The sequence below is a fragment of the Perissodus microlepis genome, chromosome 5, assembly GCF_051167445.1.
Source record: "Perissodus microlepis isolate ML-2025 ecotype Zambia chromosome 5, ASM5116744v1, whole genome shotgun sequence".
In the NCBI taxonomy this organism is placed as follows: Eukaryota; Metazoa; Chordata; class Actinopteri; order Cichliformes; family Cichlidae; genus Perissodus; species Perissodus microlepis.
In genome coordinates this window covers 9,197,833-9,220,656 of record NC_140465.1, presented here as the reverse complement: position 1 = coordinate 9,220,656, position 22,824 = coordinate 9,197,833, and the positions used below count along the sequence as shown (strand labels likewise).

The 22,824-nt window shown below is 40.4% G+C and overlaps 1 protein-coding gene across 2 annotated transcripts in view; it reads right to left on the bottom strand.

Moving 5' to 3' along the window:
- cdh4 (cadherin 4, type 1, R-cadherin (retinal)) overlaps positions 1-22,824 on the bottom strand; it is a 222,516-nt gene that overhangs the window by 118,956 nt on the left and 80,736 nt on the right. For both annotated transcript variants that reach the window (XM_084927687.1, XM_084927688.1), the window contains exon 3: positions 20,358-20,381. In XM_084927687.1, coding sequence (XP_084783813.1) covers positions 20,358-20,381 — 24 coding nt within the window. The remainder of the gene's footprint in view (positions 1-20,357; positions 20,382-22,824) is intronic.

Genomic DNA, 22,824 nt, shown 5'->3' with positions numbered 1-22,824 from the left:
TTTAATTATTTTTAAGGAAATGTTATGTCTACAGTAAAGGTGTGCTCTCACCCAACTCATCTTAAGTTGGTATTTTAGAGTCTTTTATTTAAGATGGCAGTGAGCAAATCAGTGATGGTGAATGTATAGTTGGAATAGTAGTAAAACTGAATTTTTCAGGAACAGTTTTTTTTTCTCATGTAGAAACAATCTTTTAAGTTTGAATTCACAATTATGACTGTGTTGGCGTTTTACAATATGAGGTATAAGGTGACTGATATCCATACATATATCTCAAAGTAAAATGCTTGGCAAAAATTATTTCAATCGGGGAATTTTTTAAAATCTTGAAAACACCTCCTTTTAACTCATTAATGGGTAGGGATGGGTACCGGTATCCGGTAGCCAGACCGAAAAGCAGCGCACATTTCGGTGCTTTATTTTGGTGCTTTTTTTTTTCCTGAGATGTCATACACTTTGGATTCTAGCCAATCATTTTACCTTTGCAAGCGTAGTAGGTGGGCCCAGGTACGTACGTTCTTTTAGAGCAGAGCTACAGATTGAAAGTGCCCAAGGCGAAGCGGTCAAAGTCTGGCTGTACTTCACAGCAAAAGATGCAAACTCAGCAGCCTGCAACAAGTGCTATAAGGTGATACTGTGCAAAGGAGGTAACATCTCAAATCTGATGAAACACCTGGCGACGTATAGCATTTTGTTAAAAGCTGAGAAATGCGCCGTATTTGATAGCTTGCTGCGAGACCTCACACCGAGCGCATCTACTGCGCGTGGGTTGCCTGTTATCTGACCCGGAGCAACATCCCCCAAAAACCCAAAGAGTAAAGTCCTGGCCCCTAGCCCTGCCAGTGTAGCAGAAATGATGACGGATGATGATGGCAGGAGCAGCCGTTCTTCTCTGGGTGAGTAGCTTAATGTTGTTCGTGTGTAATTTACGTTGAGTAGGCTAACCACATTATTACATTAATGCATGTAAGATGAACTAGCAAACACCGTCGTAGTTACATGCGGCTGTCTTCTTGTTCGATGGCAGATACTCCCGTCACCCTGGCCAAAAAGGCTAAAATGACCAAAGAAAAAGTGTAAAACAGCTAAAAATGAGAAGTTTTTGGACAAAGTTTGTTTTTTCAATTGTTTAAGCACTGCTTCCAGCCAAGAGTGATGCCATAAATCCCCTATAGCTGCAGAAAAGGCTAACATTGTTATCTTTTTACAAAAAAAACAGCTGAACATGAGAGGATTTTGGACCAATTTTGTGTTCTCCATTCTTTAAGCACCGGTTCGAGCACCGTTTAAGCACCGGCACTGTTTCAAAAGTACCGGTTTGGTACTGGTATCGGATAAAACCTAAACGATACCCATCCCTATTAATGGGTCGTCTTTTTCTGTCATCGCCCTAATATAGGATGTTGTAGGTTGTATGATGCCAGCTAACCTTTCTAGTGTATATATTATGTGCATTACAGTGTTCACTGTTGAGCTAATCGTTTAACAGATCCGCTGAGGGAGCGTGCTCGCTGGGAGCCTGCACTCAACACGGCCAACTAAGAGGCAAGGGTTGTGTGTGCACTGTTTGTGAGTATCTGTGTGTATGTGTGTGGGCACTGTGGATGACTGAAGGGTTCTGGCAGAACGAGGTCACTCTGTTCTACCAGGTGATTTTGTGCGGGGGTGGACAGGATAAGGAGGCATGTTTGTACATGTGTGCATGTGTGCGCATGATTGCACTGCAATGCATGGGCTCTCCAAGTAAAAATGCAGCATATAAACAGGTTTTTAAAAAAATCTTTTAAGCAAAAAACTTCCCTTTCCAAGAGAAAGTCTTTTCTTACAAAAGTACTTCTGTGTATTAATGCACATGTTAGTTTTATGTTAATAATACTGTCAAGAAATGTCAAATCTATTAATATTTTTATGCGATGGTGTGGGACTTTGTTGGCTGGAGAAAGCTGTCTGCAACGATTTCCGTTACTGTGCTATCATTTACCATCTCACAACCACCAGTAACCAGGTAAGGCGCTGCTTATTTTAACTCTTTGAAGAGACCATTTAGGCCCGCTATTAAGCCCCGCAAGGCAAATATTTGCATGTGCACGGAGTGAAATATAAATAAGCAACAAACATAGCTCTTTGCGGACCCAAGTAGCGATGTGATGTGATGTGAACACTGCGCTGCTTAATGAGTGTCTCAGGAGAAAGCAGGTACGTGTCTTCTATCCCTCCAGCCACCCCAGAGCGGTGCCCTTCCCTTTTCCCTCAGCATCATTAACTCCAACGGTAATGATGACAAAAAAAACCACCAAAAAACTTACATTTTTACGTGTTGATATAAATGCGACGCTACGTATTGCGTCAACACAAAAACTGTAACAAATCCTCAACATGACTTTTTTTGGAAAAGCGACTTGTTGGAGAAAAAAAAATCCCTTCCAGTGAAAAGTAACCGTTTTTAATCTTGTAGTTGTAGTTATATTTTTTTTTTAAAAGAAAAAAATATATATATATATTTCATTCTGATGAACATAGTGGAGTTTTGAGGGTTTAATCAATGCCATAAAAAATGACTCATCGCAGTACTCTGAAGCAAAAGGGAAAATTCATCTCGGAAGTTAATATTGTAGTACTTAATTATGTTGTTAATGAGTGACTAATGGAAGAGTTCTTTTCATGAAGGTCTCAAGAGAGCACCTTTTTACAATCTGATTAATCCAGTTCAAGACGTCTGGAAGCGGTGTGTGTTTTTTTTCTTCTTTCTTTGTTGCCCTACAGGGTGCATTTAATTTTCTGCTCCAGACAAACAGCTTTTCATTTATCACATCCCGGCCAGAAAAGACACCTGTCGCAAAAGCAGGCACCACATAGAAAGAGAGGAAAGCAGAGCCTGGGGGAAAACTAATGTTCAGCGTGCTTCGTCCTAAATATTAACCAGGCGCCTCATGCTCTAAACCTGCTGATGGTAGCCACTTTTGGATAGACCGAGAGAGGATGCACCCCAATCCTCTACGGGCAGCGCTGCCCTACTTGTGTGGAGGTGACCGCCCCCATGTGTTCTACAAGGCCCTAACGCTCACCATTGTTATTTATGAGCTCACAAAGGTGTCCTTTTTGCAGGGAGAACAAGTGCCACCTGTTTTAGCAGGAGGTTAAAGTACGGCATGGTGTGCTCTGCAAAGGTGAAAGAGGGGATGAAAGAGTGGAGCAAAACAGGATGAAACATTAGAAACTAGGCTGCGAGCTTTCGGATTATCTCATTACTCTGCGAGCAGCAGTTTTATCGGACTACTAAAGGAAATGGTTTTTAACATCAAAGTAGTGTTGTCACATTTTTAGCTATGGTGATCATTAATATTATACAGTGAGGTCGTGTATTGTTATCTCTCGACTTTTGCAAAGTTCCTACCTGTCTCCCACTCAGTTAACATTGCACTGCTTGCATTACAGTAATGCTAGTGTGGAAATTTGCTTTTCCTTTTGTTGAGTGAGATAAGATAATTAAAAGCTGTGGTAAACATATATATTAATTAAACAAGATCATGTATACAGCAACTGAACCTGGAGCTCTGCCACTGTATACGTCTTCTGTCTAATCAGTCTATTTTTTTCTTTGATATTTTTTTGAAGGATGGAAAGACTGAATTCAATATTCGTCCATAAAGATGTCGCCCTAAATGTTGACTTTAGAGCAACATGCAGTTACAAAAAGTTCACATATCACAAGATTCAGTGTCTGGAAATGTGTTGACCAAGCCAGAGGCTGCTAAACATATTTTTTTTGGTTATTGCTGACAGCATCCGTAGTATTACCTTCACATTTAAACACGCCATGTTTAGTGTTAAACACTAAAGCGTAGCTGGAGACAAACATTGTGAGAAGCCAAGGTTAATTTCTTCACATGCATTTACAGTTTCGCAAAACGGCACGACTCCTTTGTTCTTCCCTCTCAAAGTGCTCAAACACACAATAGAGAACAATGAGATTTTATGCAGGTCTGGCTAAATGTCGGGCCTTAGAAGACATTCAGGTGCAGAAGAACGGTCCTTGTGAAGAAAAACTGAGCAATGCCTCACCGCTGATTCTTTTATTTCCCATTTAGACTGGCACTGAAGCAGAGGATTATGGATATAATCAGAACTAAAGATAGTCATCTGGACTGTATTTGTGATTAAATGGAGAGGACACAGGTTGCCAATTTTCCTATTAAGTGGTGTTGTGCTGAATAAGGGCCCTTGGAGTTTATTATCTGTTCTTTAAAATTCATGACATTGAGCAGAAAGACCACAAAGACCCTAATCAATCGGCAGAAGAGGCAGCGGTTCTATGTATAGTCAGAGATGACGGGGGCTGTCACTAAATTTATCCTCACAGAAGGTAAAGCAGCTTTATGCTAGGAAATATCTCCCTTCTTCCTTCCTATTTAAGGACAGTGAAGTGCTTTTATTTAACAATTTATTGTGCCTATAGTGCAGATGCTATACTTCCTATGCACGTACCCACATAGGAATTCCTGCTCAGGTGTAAACACAATGAAAGTAGACATGGTCAATGGACTCTAAGTGAACTTTTGCACCACTTCAAAGCTTTAAGGTTCAGCAGAAGACTCTCTTTCTTATAATGAAGAGGAGAGGAGATAATCTAGCATTAACAGTTGGCTTCCCATGAGGAAAAAACATCATTCATTAAGGTGTGAAGAGGTCTTCAGTATGCATACACATTCCCTATCTTTCTCTCCCTGTGTGTCTCTCTGCTTCCTTTTTCCCCCTTCCTTTCTCCATGGTGATACAGACACACCACACAGAGAACCTAAATGAAAGGGGTGTCAAAAGAACATTGATTTCTAATAGGGGAACTCTCTGGATCAGCATGGGGCTTGGCCTAAGTCTGTCTGCTCTTCGGCCAAGGACACCGTGTGTGGGAGCATCAACCGGACCTGTCTCTCTCCGCCAGGCACCAAATGAACCGCTACAGCAGGACACAGGGATCAGAGAGCAGTGGGAACCTTCTTTCATCTCTTGGGGATTAGCACTCCCATAGGAGAGAAGTATATGTGTGTATGTGTGCGTTGTAACACTCTACTAGAAGTATCTACCTTTTAGCCACAGGCTGCATGCTTCCTGTTTGTGCCGCATGCTGAGAAAACCCCCCCAAGGCCACAGACACACAAAGTTCCACAGGCAAGAGTGGGATGAAGGAGAAGACGCCTTCCCTGGGCAAGTTTTCTTAAAATAAATATGAAACTCTATGAGCTTTTTCCTCATGTGCAACGGTGATGTTTATAGACCGAGCTACACCATTGGAGGTTGATTATTTTTAAAATATTCAGCATTAGAGGAAAAAAAAATACTGTTCAAAGCTCCCTGTTATGTTCAAGAGAGAAACTATTTGTATATTGCTGAGTACAGAGGAACTTTAACACTAAAAAGCTAACACGTGGGCGAGAGTAGTAATTCTAGTGAAGGCATTAAACGTGCACGGACACAGAGAAGGACTTCTGGACAGTAACCAACTGAGTTCTATTGATATATTAGTGCTGCGTCAGGAAAGGGCGAGGCAAAGAGTAAAGCAACCTGCAAACCACAACTGTGTGATGATCTGCAGCATTCTTGAATCATTAGCCACTTCACACCAGGCAATGTCTTTGGTGTTGCTGATGCACAAAAGCTCACAGAGACTCACAAGTAACAGAAAACTAACAACATCAAATCATAGCAGACACACATGTTCCTCTGGTTATTTTGCAATACTCGCAAATGAATCGCTGTCGTTTGATGGTATTCAGCATCATTCATTCTACAACACATATGCAACAGATACTTGCTGTTTTGAAACTACTTACTAATTTTACACAAAAGAATTTATCTTTATCCTTTCAGGTTGACAATAATAGTGCAATTAGAATAATTCTTTTACTGACTGGTTGTAAAACATACGATAAAAAGAAGCAATCACAGAGTACAAACTTCCGCTGAGAGCATCTCACTCTCTGGGCAGTATTTACTTTAAAGGGCACAGTATTATAGTTTGTATACATTTTTCATAGGAAATGTCAGGTATTGATTTGCAAACTGGAAATAAATAACTTCAGCTTATTATATAATATCATACTACAGTATATTTCCAACTAACTAGGCAACTCATTTTCTCTCTCTTGGCAACACTTTCTTTAAAGATGTAACACAATATCAAATGTAAAAGTGAGGTCAGAGGACAGACAGGACATCTATAATGTGATATTTAGAATCCACACATATCAGTATCATTTCCTAAATGTTGCCAATGCAAAAAGCAATGGAATTTTAAGCATCGTTTTAAAGATAAAATACATTTTATGAATATTTGACCTCATTTTACCTTGAACAGAAGGTCAGAGATCCAAAGTAACATGTTATTTAGAATCCCCATATATCATTTATTGTATGTTTATATGTTGTCATTGCAAACAATAGCTCTGTATAGCATTATTATCACTTTCACCTTCAGATCAATCTGTTGACCTTGAAGGAGAGGTCAGAGGTCAAATGTGACATTTTAACGGTACTTTCTACATGCTGACAATACACACCACATTTGTAAGAATCATAGTTTCTAAGTTATAAGACTTTTTGTCAATTTTCAACCAATAACACAGGTCTGCAACCAAAAAACTGCGTAGGATTTTTTGTCTATTTCTTATAGATTTTTACTCACTGAAACCGGGAAAATATTTTCAAAATTCCATCTCGTCAGGTTTTCTTGCAAAACTCATGTTTGTAGTGTAATTAAGCATACAATTTCCCTTTTAGTCTGGTATCCTATACTTGAGTCAAAAACCACATCCAAAATCCGAAATGATTTCTTACATTAATTTAATATTTCTAAGAGCAAGACTCAAGAGAAATACAAACAGAAAATGCGACGAATTGAGATGATCATGTCCCAACAGGTTTATTTTGTTAATAGCGAAAGGTAAGGGATCTCTGAAATATTATGCATCCTTAATTGTAATTTATTGTAACTTTTTAAAAATGTAAACTCATGTTTTGCAAAAAAAACTGTACATGATGGAGGGAAAAGAAGATCCTTTTGGATACAGCACCCTAAAAAAACCTAAAATTTACCAAAAACATCCCATGCGGCTGAAAAAATGTTTGTTTTTTGCAGACCTGTGTAATTCATTAAGTTGACCTTGAAAGGCAGATTTTAATGGATTGTTAAAATGACTCCACTCTGCACTTGTACCGTAATTTTTATCAGAATTCATTCAAAACTTTTCAACCTATCGGGTTTAAAGACAGAATGACAGGCTACTAAAAACATAACCTCTTTGGCACAGGTAAAGATAAACACAATGGATGCCCTCACAAAATGAAATGACCAAAATATTATAGAACACAAATACGCTGGACTCGACCTGCTCTGACATGCATGCCACAGGAACACAGAAAGCCTACCCAGTCTTGGTAACAACACTGCGGTGCGTCAGTCCTTGCCCTTTTGTGCAAGATACTGTACCAAACTGTCACTGTCAGCTTCGAGAAAAGCACTGCTTGCTTGTGACACACTGTGTTAGAAGTGCTTTAACTTTATTTTCTATCTCTCCTCGCACACATACTGTATACTGTAACAGGTCTCGACACGTGTACAGCCCATACTTCCCTCCTTCATTAATTTCTGCCTCACAACATGACACTGAAAGCAACCCCGTTGCACACCGTCAGGAACGAGTGTCTGCGTGTCTCACTTTGCAGAGGTTCTCTCCTTCATTGATGTCGCTATACTAAGAATAAGGATGACTCCTGCTGCGCTCTGTGTCCTGGATACGAAGAACCAGCACTCAGCTCTAACTGTTCAACGCTGCCTGTCTGTGCATAGTGAGGTACTTAGTCTCACCACGAAGGCAATTTTGCAAGATTTATGTCCAGCTACAACAGGCAAAATGTGAATACATCACATTATATTGCCCATTTACTGAATAAAAATTGGACAGTTTTGATTTGATCTTACGTGAGTAAATGCTCCTATTAGTTCTGATGACTGCGTTGTTTTTCTAAATGTTGTGTTGTCACTCCTCCTATTATTTTCTGTAAGTACAACATCACATTTGAAGCCTACTACCTCTCCAACCCTATTTCAGACAGCTGAACACAAACCAAAAAAAGCTCCACCTTCCAGGCCAGTTCTTTTTAAAAACAGACCTGGCCTTGCTGCTTCTGAATGCCCTGGCACAGCTGTCCACCTGCAGTGTGCACCCGCAAGCAAGCCTGGACCTGGACACCAAGCCCTGGGCAGTGAGCAGGGAGCAGCTCATAAATGAGTAATGGCAGTCACATTAACATTTGGTGGTAGGGCAGGCTAAGGGCAAGAAGGAGGGGGGGAGCAGGCTCCCTCTGTCTTATAAAACAGCAGCTGATTAATGTTTGATTCTAGCTGGCTTCATTCTTCCACTGGTGCTGTGCAGAGCTAATCTACAGAGGGTGCATTTGAGATGGATGGAGCAGGAAAAGAGTGGGATGAAGAAAAAAAAACAGTTTGTACAGGTGCTGTTTGGAAAGGTTGATCCAGCAATAAGCTATCTTTCCTCTGGCTCTAACATGAAGAATATCAAGAGGGCGAAACAGTTCAATCAATTCCAAATGCATTCAGGCACTGGTATGATAAGGCGTGGAAAATGGTGACGACAAGGAAATGTCAAAACAGGTTCATTTTGGGTAGTCAAGAAGAAAAAAGTCCAACTTTCCCAATTTTAACATAACCACAAGTTATGGACGACATCCTCGTTTCATGTGTAGCATTTCGTTCATTTTTATTGAATTGGGGATGTTAAAGGAAGTTTAATATAACAATAACTATAACCTCATGGACGATTCACATGTAATTCTACACTAAGTCGGTCTCGAGTGTGAAGCTGGTGAATCAGACCGATTTGGTTTGTTTGTAGGTGTTAAAGTGGAACCTCGCTGCTCAGATGGTGTGTGTGTGTGTGTGTGTGTGTGTGTGTGTGTGTGTGTGTGTGTGTGTGGAGAATTAGCCGACCCAGGAGAGCCATCAGGTAATGCATCTCACCTGGGCCTTTCATCTATAAAAGCTGGCCTACTTGTTTAGTGTCTTTCTCAGCTCACACTGATGCTCTTTTGGAGTTTGTGTTTTTGTTTGTTTATTTCTAAAGAAATTCTCTTCGATTCAGGACAATTTCTAGTTTGCGATTCGCACCTTTTCACTTTACCTTGAGTCCTTTATTGACAATAACTACCCAGTGTAGAGTTGCAGTATTGAATTGCAAACAGAGACAACATTTACACAGAAGGAACCACCACATGGCTCTGTTAGTGATTAGTGCAATTTAGTGTGCAAGGTAAAAGTAGAAAAAATAAAATCGAGCACATTACAACTTTGTGTATGTTGCCTCTTGACTCCAGTACCTCCTAATGGGGTTTATGGTTTCATTTCACTTGCTAGTTTAATAATTTAAGGATGTGGCTAACTTGTGAATTACGAGTCTATGGTAGACTCAGATCCGCCACTCTTGACATTTCAATAAACCCTGATGGCACTGACTGAAATACTTACACCAAGGCTTTTAAAAATAATCCACAGCTTGTAACATCTCTCTTTTATATCGCACGCTCTATGGTGGCTGCGGTTGGCAAATAATTTTCTTCTTTTCCTAGGAAATATGTGGTGCCTTTTTACAAATCACAACCCAGAGTTATACCTATTTCACAAACACTAGTACCGATGTTTCATCATCACAGGCAACAGTGTTAGCATAAAACATAAACATAAAATGATGGTAATATTAGTTTTGGATGTATTGGATCATAAGCCAATGTATGTGGAAGGTTTTACCCGACTTACACGTTTTGACCTAATGCTGGCACTAGAGTTCAGATCAGGTGTGATGTTAGAAGTCAATCTAAGGGTGGCATCACCATATTTTGCAGAACTGCATGAAAGGGCTGTACAAGGGTTCTGATCAATATTGAGATCAGAATGATGTGTTATCATTGTTCTCTGGTTTTAGTGACAAAAGTGTTTTTGTTGCACTGTCACATAAACATAACACTGCTTTAACATCCATACGCTGCTACATTCCTGCTATTGTACAAATGTTTGCATCAAAACAAAATTGGTCCTCACTAGTCACCTAAATGGGTGCATCTCATAATAGAAGCATGAAAAATATAAATGATGAAAGAAAAACTATACCAAAACTTAAAAGAAATTAAATCCACGGGACATATGATTCACTTTTATGATTCTTCGCGTACAAATAATTATGTGTGTGTGTATATTCACCTGATCTAAGCACATCACTTAGAGGCAAAGGTAACGTCTGTTATGGAATAAACATATATTCTTAGTGCTCATTTTCTAAATATATATTGTTTTATGTATTTTAATAATAAAGGCTTGTAAAGCAAGGCCACTTTTGACTCACAAACTAAGTGCTCAGCCAGACTGAAAAACAGGAAGTTGGTGTAGAGCTGTACAAGCATATAAATAAAAACAGGAAACCAGACAGAAAAAAGAGGAACTAGTAACATATAAGGAGTTGTTTGTATCGAGGCTGTGTGTGACGTGTACAGTACCAAAATAACACTTATATGAGACACATTTTTAGCTTCTAATGTTAGAGATTCTGCATCTGCCTTTGGTCTGTGCAGGGCTCTCTCTTCCGGAAGATGATTGAATAAAGAATTATAAATGTTTTGACCACTTCTGAGTCGGGTTTTCTCTGTTCTATCATGGGGATCAAAGAATCGGGTTTAATACGTCTTTCACTGCATTCCCAGTACCCGCAAGTAAAGTGCCCAACATGTTATTTGTCCATTACCATTTCCCAAAAACCATCAGTAGTCACGATGCTTGGTGGACACTTATCTTTGTCCAAATGGAAAGCGACTGCTCTGGTTTAAGAGCAGCTTTATGCACTAGATAGATACACAGAGCTCACTGTTATGTACTTCTGAGTTGATTTTGGATGATTTGCTTTAGCAATCGTTGCAGTGTTTTTCTTGGCCTTCATGCATTAATTATGCTGCAGCTTGTGGTGTATTTTCATATGTTAGAATACGTTAGCTTTATAGCTTTGCAGCACAGAGACAAATCTGCAGGACTATTTGCATTTGATTTCTTCTTAGTTAACATCATTCGGCCTAAACTTGAAGGATTTCCAAATAATAATAATGGATTGGATTTATATAGCGCTTTTAAAGGCACCCAAAGCGCTTTACAATGCAACTATTCATTCACTCTCACATTCACACACTGGTGGAGGCAAGCTACAGTTGTAGCCAAACAACCGATGATAACGGCACAAGCCCTTAACCTTCTGCTCTTCCAGACATTTCAGTTTTGTTTAACATAATGTTACCCGTCTAGACTAGCCCAGGAAATTTCAAGCTGGTCGCTGCAGGGAACGGTTGTGATTGACACATGCAAGCACGCTGCTTTTCCTTTGCATTCTAATGGCAGAACACCCATTTTAAATATCACTCACTCATGCTCATTTAATTGTGGGGAGCCAAAATCATAATTGAAAATAATTAAAATTCAATTAATTGTGCAGCAATTGCATGATAACCCATCTCGCAGCTGTCAAGGCATCTGATGCAATTGCATGAGTGTGAACATCATAAAAGTTGCACTGGCATCCACAGAGCTCCACCAGACACACACAGACTGGGGCTAAATAGCAAGATGGTGACTTAAATACAACAACATTACACAAGTGCTCATCACAAAAAATGCATTTTGTGTCACACAGCTCCCTGCCTCCTCCTGTACAGACTGCTCCATCCAGGGATGGTTTTAAAAGAATGGCCAATGGGGATCTATGAGAAGCAGAAACAATAGAAGCTGATGTTTGGGCCCAATTCATCTATGCTTAAAATGTCAATGGCCATTTACTACTCGAGTGCCTGGCTCACAGCTGGATAGTAAATGTGCTCTTTTGGATGATCAGGGAGAAAACTGTAAGAGCACAGTGATCTTGACAGTTATGTGACAAGGGAGCAAAGGAAATTTGAATTTGTCATAGGTGAGAAAAAACAGACGCCTCTTCATACTTCAGAGAAAACACCAGTTTCATTTTTCTTTTCCAGGGAGAATACTTTACAGAGTGTTTCACAGTTCTTGCTCTGTCTCTGTTTAAAAAAAAAAGAAGAGAAGTGGTAATACTTTGCATTCCAGTACATTGTAGTCCTGGAGCTATTTCAGTGTCTACACCCTCAAGATTAAAAGAGGAACATCTTCTCTGTGGTGGCCGTTCTATTGTAACAAAATGGATAGATTAAACATTTAGTAAGATTAGTACACTAAAAGCATATATTCACGTTAACAAAAGTGTAATGTGCTTAACTGTGGCAACATTACTGATGAATTCTATCGCTTTAAATGGCGTCTACTTTCAAGTGCAGATGAGCAATAATTACACGACAACGTTATGTCGTTAATGGAAAAGGGCCCAGTGAGACTGGATGTGCTCTATATACCAAATTTGCCACTAAATGGGGGGGGGGGAATCCAGTAAAGCAGTGCGGAAGAGAGCAAAAAAGAATTGAAATGATATTAACGTGTCAAGTTAAGGTCGATTAAAGTAATTTGGTAACATAGAGGGAAGTGCAGCTACAATAAACATCAAGGAAACAGGAACTCAGCAGGTTCTGTCAGCTGGCATGTTGACATTCTCTGCATGAAGTCAGCTCCAGCAGTAATCTTATAGAAGTGACAGATTAGTACTTATAAAATTCCTGGCATGTATACACACATGCACACCCTATCTAACCCAGACACGTGCACGCACACAGAAACCCACAAGCATGAACGAGGCATGCACACTCATTTGCAACACCCGCGTGTGCAGATTCAGTGCATCCTGAGAGCAGGAAAGTAAGGAATACTGAGATACAGTTGTGACTGACAGGCAAATCGTTCTCGCTGAAATACCCGTTTGACAGAGAAAAGCACCAAATGCAAGAGTTAAAAGCCAGCCACAGCAATCACCTCAGTATACGTCACATGAAAGCAAACTCAAGTATTTCATGTGTCTCTCCAAACCTGAGTGTCTGAGGTAAAATGCGTAGCAAAATATTAGGACTTAAATTTTTTCCGAAACGAAAAACCTAATGCTCTTTGCGCAAGCCCGGGTGCCAATCACGAGCGTGCCTCTTTGAGGTCCAGGCTTCATCCGAATGTCAGCTCCGTAACACATTATAATTCCAACCCAGAACTTGAATGACACAGTTCCACCGTGCAACTCTCCAGGGAGGGGGGAAACAAAAAAGGTGGGGCGAGGAGGGAATAAAAACTGCTCGCCTTTGATTTCAAGAAACAGCGTAACCTAACTGCTAGTAGCAGGCATCGGCAATTGGCTTTAATAATGGTTTCTCCACTCTAATTTGCGTAGGGATTTGCCCGGACCAGTCTTGTCTCACAGGCTCTTAATGCTACTGTGCTATTCAGCGAGAGGAAAGCGGGATGTGCCTCAAAAGTACCAAGCAGAGAAGAGGCAAGAGACAGATAAAGGGGTGGAGGGAGAGATGGAGAGGGGAAAGTCTCCCACAGTGGGAGGTGATGATGAAAGGGGGAGATATTAAAGCGTGCTTTGCCATTTCCTGTTCCCCATAATATCACATAATGTTGGTATAATTAACCCCAGGAAATGTGGCTTCATTAGTCTCAGACTGGATGTTAAAATGAAGTGTGAACTAATTGGTCAAGTATACGCGACGGCAGACATTAACAGAGGCGCAGATGTGAGCAGGTGCAGAAATAGAAATGATTCTATGGCAAAAGCGCGACAACGTTCACTGGCTATTTTATCATGTGCTCTTACAACACAAACACATGTGGCTATAAAAAAAGACAGACTGCACAGTAAAGTGGTCTGACCCTGGAGAAAAGTATTGTGTGTGTGATCTATTTTTCCTGCTTTGTGTGCTCTAAACCTCAGCACATAGCCTTAGACCCATTGGTTCCAGCAAGTTTCCTGTCTTCTCTCATCTGCATCACAAAAAGAGGCTTTTTCTCCATAAAAATACTGATCAAGCCTTATCTTTTTGAAACATGTAATCCAGCGGGGAAAGGCGGACTTGTAGCCATTAGGCAGAGACTCTGTGCCTTGAGTCTCTGCCGTCTCCGCCTTTGTAGCAAAAGGCCAGAGCAAAGCTAGTTTCCATTCAGCTGGGAGAGCTGGTCAAAGCCACAAGATCAAGCAGCTCCCAGCACTTTCTTTTTATCTTGCTTTTTTCTTTTCTTTTCTTTCTTTCTTTTTTTTTTCAACTGAGAAATATTTGAGTTGTCTCGATAGTTTTTAGAAGATGGCGTGCAACAATTCTCCATAGAACGGGATCTTATGTTTTCCCTGGACTCCTGCAGGTCTGACAGCAGTTTTGAGGAAAAGTTTGAAAATTTGGAAATGCTATGTCTTAAATTGGGTAGAAAATAGGAAATTCTCGATGGAGACAGGCTGCCATTTTTATGCTTGTTTGTTTCCTTCTCTGCTGCTTTCTCTCTTTGCACATATTCTTGCACAAACCATCTGCCATACAGGCCCTGTGTGACTTTACTTCAAGAGCTCTTAGTGGCTGTCTTCATCAGCTCAAGATCTGCTGCAGAAAAACAGCTTTAATTGGTACTGAGGGGGGAAGAGAAGCAGAAGGGGCTGCACGCTTCACCACATTTAAGAGAAAATACTTGTCAATGATCAAGAATTGCATTCAACCAAGCTTCTCCTCGATACAGGCATTTATTGCTTAGGATAACGCATCAAGGTCTTTTCTAACATGACGTCTTTTATACAATAAAACCCGTACAAGCTCGGCATGTCATTAAATATGCTTCCATTTAAATAAACACATGTTCCAATTAACGCAAATAAGGAAAGCTGTGAAACTGCATCCCTTAGGTTACAAAGCAGTGGCTCTCAGGTTACGTGCAGGTAAATCAGCCTGTCTCAGTAAAATAGCACGCTGTAGGATTTCACAGCGGCCCGTCGGTAACAGACTCTTGAATTTCGCCTACTAAACACGGTTGCAAGATTGAACTAGCAAATGTCAGAGCAGCTACAACTGGGATCTTGCATTTCATGGCAAAAAGAGACACTACAATGTGCAGCCAACAGTGGAGTCCAATCCTTTCCAGTAGGTAATTACGCCATTTCGCCAAAGCCACTAGAAAGCTTCACTACAATTAGAGTGGCAAAAATGGCCTCTCTGACACATTAGAGGAAACCAGGGATGCCCCCCTTTCTTCTCTGCACTGTCAGGGTTCTTCACTGTTTGTGATGTTTCAGAAGAGCTTTGAGACATTAGCTCCTGTTGTTGCTCTAGCTTTGGAGACATTTCGCAGCCCATTAGGTGCTCTTTCAGCCCCAACCACCACTCAAAACCAGTGAAAAAGGATGAGGGAGAGACAGAAACTATACACAAAGGACTTCAACAGGCACATCAGATACAAATGTAGTGACTTTCCATTTTTTTAAAAAAGGAAGAAACTGTTGTTTAACTTTGGGAATTAATTAGGCTTGCTTGTTTCCCAAGGGTTAGCTGAAAAGATGATAGTGATCTCTGTGATAAACTGCTCTTCCACCCATGTTTTTCACTTTGGTTTTCTCTGCTTTTTGGTTCGATCACATCAAACGTGAAGAGTTTAAAGACTGTTCACCTGCTTATAAATAAAGGTAACATACCAGTTTATCTCACCTGTATTTTAGAAGACAATTTAAGAACAGTAAGCATGCTAAAGAAGCAAGATATACACATTTCATACTTCCAAATAAGGGAAGGTTTTAAAAAGGCAGACTTGTTAGAGACAGACAATCAGAAAACGTTTGGCTTGAAGCAAATTAGAAATTATTCTTTGAAATCTGCTAAGGCTCCAGTCACGCAAGCTTAGCGGCAGGCAGGCAACCACCAGTCACTAGGGGAAAAATAAGTATCCGCTGACTGGTTTTGAGTGGTTGCTGGTGGACACTGGCAGTCATTTTGAAATCAGTTGCTAAAGCACCATTCATGTCGGCCTAGAGACTGACCAAGGACTCCCTGGTATCACCGGCTGCTAGGGGAAAACGCGTACACTCCCCAAAATGTGAAATTGACCACAATGAGGTATAAAGTGCTGTAGCGAAAGCCTCTTGTGTTTGTTTTAGTCACCCACAGGTTTCCCTTATCGCCCCTAGTCTGGATTGATGATGCAAAGACTTACCAACTAGTCTCTAAGTAGTAGTGAAACTATGAAGAGTGCGATGCAAACCAGAAATGGAGACTGTTCACCTTGAAAGTAGGTAAGTCAGAAACGTGTTGGATTAAGCAGCAAGGCACGACTTCAACTTTAAAGATGGCTGTTGTCAAATTTTACTTAATTATTTAATTAACAAGTGTTTGCAGACAAGACGGTGTCTTCCATGAAAGCTACAGGAAATAGGGGTGGGTTTTGATTATCGATTTATCGATTAAAATAGATTCTAGCTTGGATAACGTGATATCGATTCATTAAAATCCTGAATCGATTTTTTAATATAATTTTTTTTTTTGCCCGACACCGCAGAATCTCAGGTTAAACCTCACAAAATTTCAACAACCACCTAACAGCTAAAACAGTAAATGGGAGCAGGTACACGGCTTCTGCACAAAGACATAAACACAAAGCGCGGACCCGCGGATCAGAATCAGTGAGATGTCGCCTTTCTCACCCGACGGCACGGACACGGTCGGGGCTGAAAGCTGACAGCTCGCTGACTCTGATGTTTCGGCGGGTCCGCGCTTTGTGTTTACGCCCTTTTTGCGCTAGTTTCTGGAGCTGCAGGTTTGATCTCTCTCCAAACAATATTGACTGAACCAGCAGCAAAAGAAGATCCAAACTACGCTTCACATAAACATCATCATGAATTCCCTCTGACTTTTGCTGTTTTGCTTCCACCACGATAAAATCACACTTCATGCACAGCTCTCTCTCTCTCCCTCTCTCAGTGTACTTCAAGAACAGTTTCCCATCTAAAAATCTTTTTTCCACATTATTCGCTTGCTTATTACGCACAAGTCTACCAGCGCTGTCGCCCGCTGTTTTTTCCTTTTACTTACTTCCAAAAAGAAAGCCTCATTTCTGCTGTTCAATGGGCTACTGAAGAAATTTTAACTTTTTAAAATTATGCAAAATTGCAAAACGCATTGCTGTGTCTCTAATAAAACCGCTGTAACTTTGCTCTGCTTCACTTCAGCAGCATCAGGTAATGTTCATATGTTGATTAATGGTTTTCTTTCGTTTTTGATCTACTGCAGAATATTTCTATAAAATCCCAGGCCAGGAAAATCACCTTCATGTTTTTCTGTTTTATCCTCAGTTACTTTGACACAAAAGCATCTGCTGTGATGCTCACACCTTTGAGCAAGTGTCAACTTCCTTTTTATAGATATAAAAATATGGAAATGTACTGATGCATGATCTGAATTATAACATCTCTGGCTGTCTGAGGCAAAATTTCCCTTATTGAATATTTGTTTCATCCCCCCATCATACGCTGCTACTCCCTTTATTCTATTGCACAATACTATGTCACTTTCTAGAATCGCCTGCACTGATAGTTAAGTTATTTTTTATTTATTATTTATTATAGAGTTATTTGATACTATGTCTTGCACTATCCTACTACTGTATATTACTATTCTTATTGTATATATTATATATCTTATTCATCTGTTCCTCTGTCTCTCCTGCTGCTTTGAGCATGTACATGACAAAAGAATTTCCCTCGGGATAAATAAAGTTATTTTTATTCTTATTCTTATTCGAATCTAATCGAATCGAATCGAATCATGGATCGAATCGATTCGGGACCTTGTGAATCGGAATTGAATCGATTCTAGAAATCAGCGACGATACCCAGCCCTAACAGGTAATCAGGGAAATCTGCTAGCAAGCAATAGCAGTCACAAGGAGGTTTTTGGTGCAGCACTCTTTTGCTATCAGTTCAAGAGGTGACATCTTTAGTCTCCACTCTCCAAGTGTTTGTGGAATACACTTTTTTCCTTACCAACTGGTTAGCGGCTTACGGATGGGTCTATAGGCCAATGTCACTGATGTCTAATGTCTGACTTTGTAAACTGGATGATCTGCAGAGACCAAGAATAAAAATATAGAGTTTTTAAATTAACAAGAAACTTTTTTGCAGAAAACATGGGTTGAAAGGCAGCCTGGCTCTGTCCCATGGGAAAAGAAATCCACTAATCAGCAAAGTTAAAGTCCACATATTCAGTTATATCTGGATTTTGTTTTGATCCTTTAACAAAACAGGGAAAATAATACGCTGTTTTTTGTTTAAAAAGACAATCAAGTCTTCTCAATTTAAATTTAATTTGAACTCCTTAGAAAAGAAAAACATTGATTTCTTAAGGCGAACAGGGAAATATAGCCTTGTGTATTTGGCCAAGAAATACAGATTCACGTAATATTTTTAATCCTGATACCTGAAAAAAAAAAAAAAAACCACACACACACCTAAAAGAAATTACTTGAAAGTTCCAGATTAATATATATTCTAAACTTATACAAATGTGTCTTGCTCTGGGCATGACAGAGTTAAGGTGGCTTCTAGTGCAGTTTATTGGGATGAACAATTTGCACGGCTGGCAGAAAAACCATAATCAATCTGGAGATTATAGATAAGGGCACTAAAACCAGCCGAGCACAGCGTTTTCTCTTATCACAATTACACCTTGCCCTCCCGCCTCGGATACAGCCAATTAAGTTAGAAGAGGATGTGCGAGCAGGCACTTGATGTTGAGGAGGCCTATCAGATGACTAAAAACATGCCCCACCCCTGCTAGCGACACAGGGCGAGCTTGTTAAGCACAGGTAGGCACAAGGATGGAGCTCAAGTATGACTTTGCACCGCAGTTACATGTTACGTGTTTGTGTTCATCCAAAATCACACCTATATGAAAACAACTGAATGGTTTGAATGATGTATTCTTTGCTGAGTGATAAGCAATCTGCTGGCTGGCTTTCTGCTGACTGCACTTCATAAAGGTTCCAAGGGCACACAGACCTTGCCTTAAGACTGATTCCTCTCTCACTCTCTCAGCTGCTTTGGAATCCATTCATTACTTCCCTTTTACTTATTATTTTTGGGGGTGTTTCATTGTGAACTATCATTCACATTATGCGTCCACTCAGCAGTACAGAAAAGAAAAGTGTTGGTGCAGAAGAGGAAAGAACCTGTGCGTTTGTTTTAATGTAAAAGCGGCAGGGCGGTTAAGAGAGGCAGAGATGAGGTCAGCATCAAGGATTACGCTCAGAACGGATACAAATCTTTACCCATTGTGACTTCTTATTCCCCGCTCTTTGTCCAGGCCTAACTGGATTGGGGGAAGAAGAAAAACAAAACAAAAAAAGCACTGCACGGTTGCTAGCTTGGCAATGAAAAATTTATCACACAATCTTCTCTGTGCTTCATATCATCGTCTCCTCCACCAGCAAATAGAGGTTAACCAGGCACACAAAAATAAACCTAAAGTGCTTGATCAAAACCACAACTTTGCAAGTTCTCTTCCCTCCTGCCACTTTGATGTTTCAAAGACCAGACACAGTAGTTGTATCTATATCGCGTGATGTCACTGCACGGCTTTGGCTCAACATTTTCAAGTTATAAAAGATACGCTGGAGAGCAAATGCGACACGATGACTTCTTGTATTAGCGCTGTACTCACACATGTACAGCGGGAACATCTAATGAGCATAGAAAGCAATGTTAGAGAAGACAAGTGGCCGACACAGGTGACCCAAAACTGGATATAATGCCAGAAAGCACACACACACACATATATTTATATGAAATATAAACAAAGCTAGTACTGCAGATAGACTCAGACATTCAGCCGATTTGATAAAGAGGCAAGATATTTTACAGGAAGACATTAATAATGGCACAGCGGGCACTTCTATCCACTTCTATTTCACCTACATGGAGATGAGTTCCACTATAGCTGGAAGGACGCAAAGTAAAAAAGATGCTCCTTACTGGCTCCTTATTGAGTACTATTGGAGTCAAAAGGGGGTAAATTGACTAAGTAGGTCGAGGCAAAATGCATGCAGGGAAAATATGCAAAATTCAAAGTGTGATAGGCCACATGGGTCTGAGGATGCTGCTTTCATAATTGCTTTCTCTTGATGTTTCTCTCCTCGTTTCAACATTTGCTGTGACATGCAATGTGATGGAGAATAGCTTCCCAGTGATGCAAATGATGTTTATGGCTCGTCGCTCCCCCACTGAGACTAAAATCTGAGAATGGTTCCTTCCACATTAACGCAAACAGCCACTGCTCTGTCGCTGGCGGAGTCCATGCACAGATGGCTCAAAATCACGGGAGTGTGCGGCTGCAGTACTTACCACGTTCACTGGACAGGGTGGTATCTGTCAGCGAGAGAGAAAGAGAGGGAAGAAAAAGGGCATGGGGAAAAAAGAGAGGAGACGATGATTAGAACATAATAGGTTTCAGTAAAAGTGGCATTGCAAAGTCACCGTTAAACAAGAGAACAAAACAGATCAATTTCTCAGGATTAATGGAAAGTCACAGGCAATAGCCGGACAGTGACATATACAGAACGTAAGGCTACGATTGGAGAAAATTTGCTGTCACAACTGCGTAGTCTCTCACATTTGTCTCTGTCTATTATCCAGGCGGCACCATTTACCCAGAATACAGTTTGTTTTCTTTCTTATACCTCTTGTCATTGCCTCAAGCAGTGGGATTCATCATTATCTTCAAATGCTTGTTGTGATGTTTATGTTGTTCTTGTGTTCACTCAATGAAACACAGGGAAATTACAGCACACTGAATATTCACATTACACACATTTACGCAACGTCATTGTGGGCAATGTTTATTCAGACGCTGGCACCTGGTGACAGATAGACTAGAAATAGCCATGGAGTCTCCCGTTGTTTTTCCTCACAATTGTCTCCCCTCCTGGTGTCCTCAAGCGGGGTTTCTTAGTGAGATTTGATCGCCAAAGCTCAAATTTGCATTCCTGGCTTACAATTTTAATTTGGAGAGCCTTAAAGCTGAATATCCTGAGATACAACTGGTTTCTTCATTCCAGCTTTAAGGACATCTCACACACAATGACTAATATTATCTATCCATCTATCTATACAAAGAATAAAAAGAAAGAAACAAGAATGGGAGAACAGTAAAAGTTGCAGCTTTTGGAAAGATGTTGGTTTCAGAGACAAGGCGCAACTTTTACAGCAACCTTCATTAACCATTCATCAACCCGTTGGAGAATACATATTTTTCCCTCAATCAAAAATGCACGGACCAGCCTAAAGGCCTTTATTACAAAAGCCTAAGGTAGATCTATGTTGTCACATCTCCCTAAAGGATCGTTTGAAATCAAATGTGAACCTCCCCCTGTGCAAAAAACAAAAATGCCCAGACAACATACTTCCTATAATGATGGCGCCATATTAAACAGTAGGACACAACATACGGTACAGGGCTCACATCCTAAATGTAATCACCTCTTGAAACCTGCCAGGATGCATTTTTCACACTTAGTCTAAACCAGCTGTTGAATGCAGCTGTTATTTAATGTCTTCCAAAGTACAATTTATTGCAATTTGTTCCCATTTTTAACATGAAACCTTGAAATGATGCACAAAGCTGTAATGTATACAGCTTAAGCATATGAGATAAAATATTTTCTTCTGGTCCTTCACTCCATTAGTAATTTACAAGGAATGAGGTCTGGAAAGCATGCTGAATATACTTGGAGCTGTTCGGCAGTAGTGTGTCTGCTAAATTATTAAAACACGAAACACACTGATGAAGTTACAAGGATTTCTCGTGTGTGTGGGTTTTTTTAAAATGTATGTATTTTTGTGTGTTTTCAGTGAGACTGTAACACTAACATGTTAGCTTTGGTTTTGCTTCATATGATCACAATACACAGATGCCACAGATTCCTCTTTCACATCTCTCCATAAATCCATTCAAGTCCATCTAAAATCTCTGCAACTTTTTGACATGTTTACAAAAAAAGAAGAAAAAAACCACATCAATATCTAAATGAGAGCTTTGCTTGTAGACGGTCTGACTGTCTCCATTCCCTTTCTCCATGTATAAAGGCACCCTACTCCATCCCAACAGAACTTCGCTTCGCACATGTTCAATTATTCATCTCCCTCTGTCAAGAATTCAGCCTTGCTAGCACTTGCCAGTATCCCCCACAAATTGGCAGGCAGTCTCATATTTGGCATATGGTGCAGAGCAGTGCTGCTTTTCCTTCCGTCTTCAGTTGGCCTGCTAGCACTCCCTAGGAGCAGAGTAATACACACTGGCGTACACACACGTGTACAGTCACAATGATGCACCGTGTCTGTCAGTTTTGTGAGACAACCTGCCCCACTGTGCTGTTGGGGATTTGCCCACAACGTCTTTGCAACAGGTTTCAAGGTTTTCAGCAAAAGTACAACGGCAACGATTTCTTCCTGGAGACTTCAACATGCATTCCATTCGCGGCTCCGCAAAACTACACAACTGTTCTCACTCGATCGCTTTACAGACTGAAGCTGAGAACGCCAGATTGCTGAGATCGCCAAACTGTGCATTTCAATAATGCAACAGTTAATTGTTGGTCGGGAAGATGTTAATCAACCATGTTTGCAACAAGTTTTCCCTGAGAAGAGTATCATAGCCGGGCAGATTAGCTCAAAACACTTGGCAGAATTGAATACCTAGGTGTCTTTTGTGTAGGACTTTTCCAACAACGGTTCAGTATCTCACAGTGCAAAACAATCATTTTGGCTGAATTCCAGAATAAGTTTCAGGATGCTGAAATGTCACCGTGCTTGG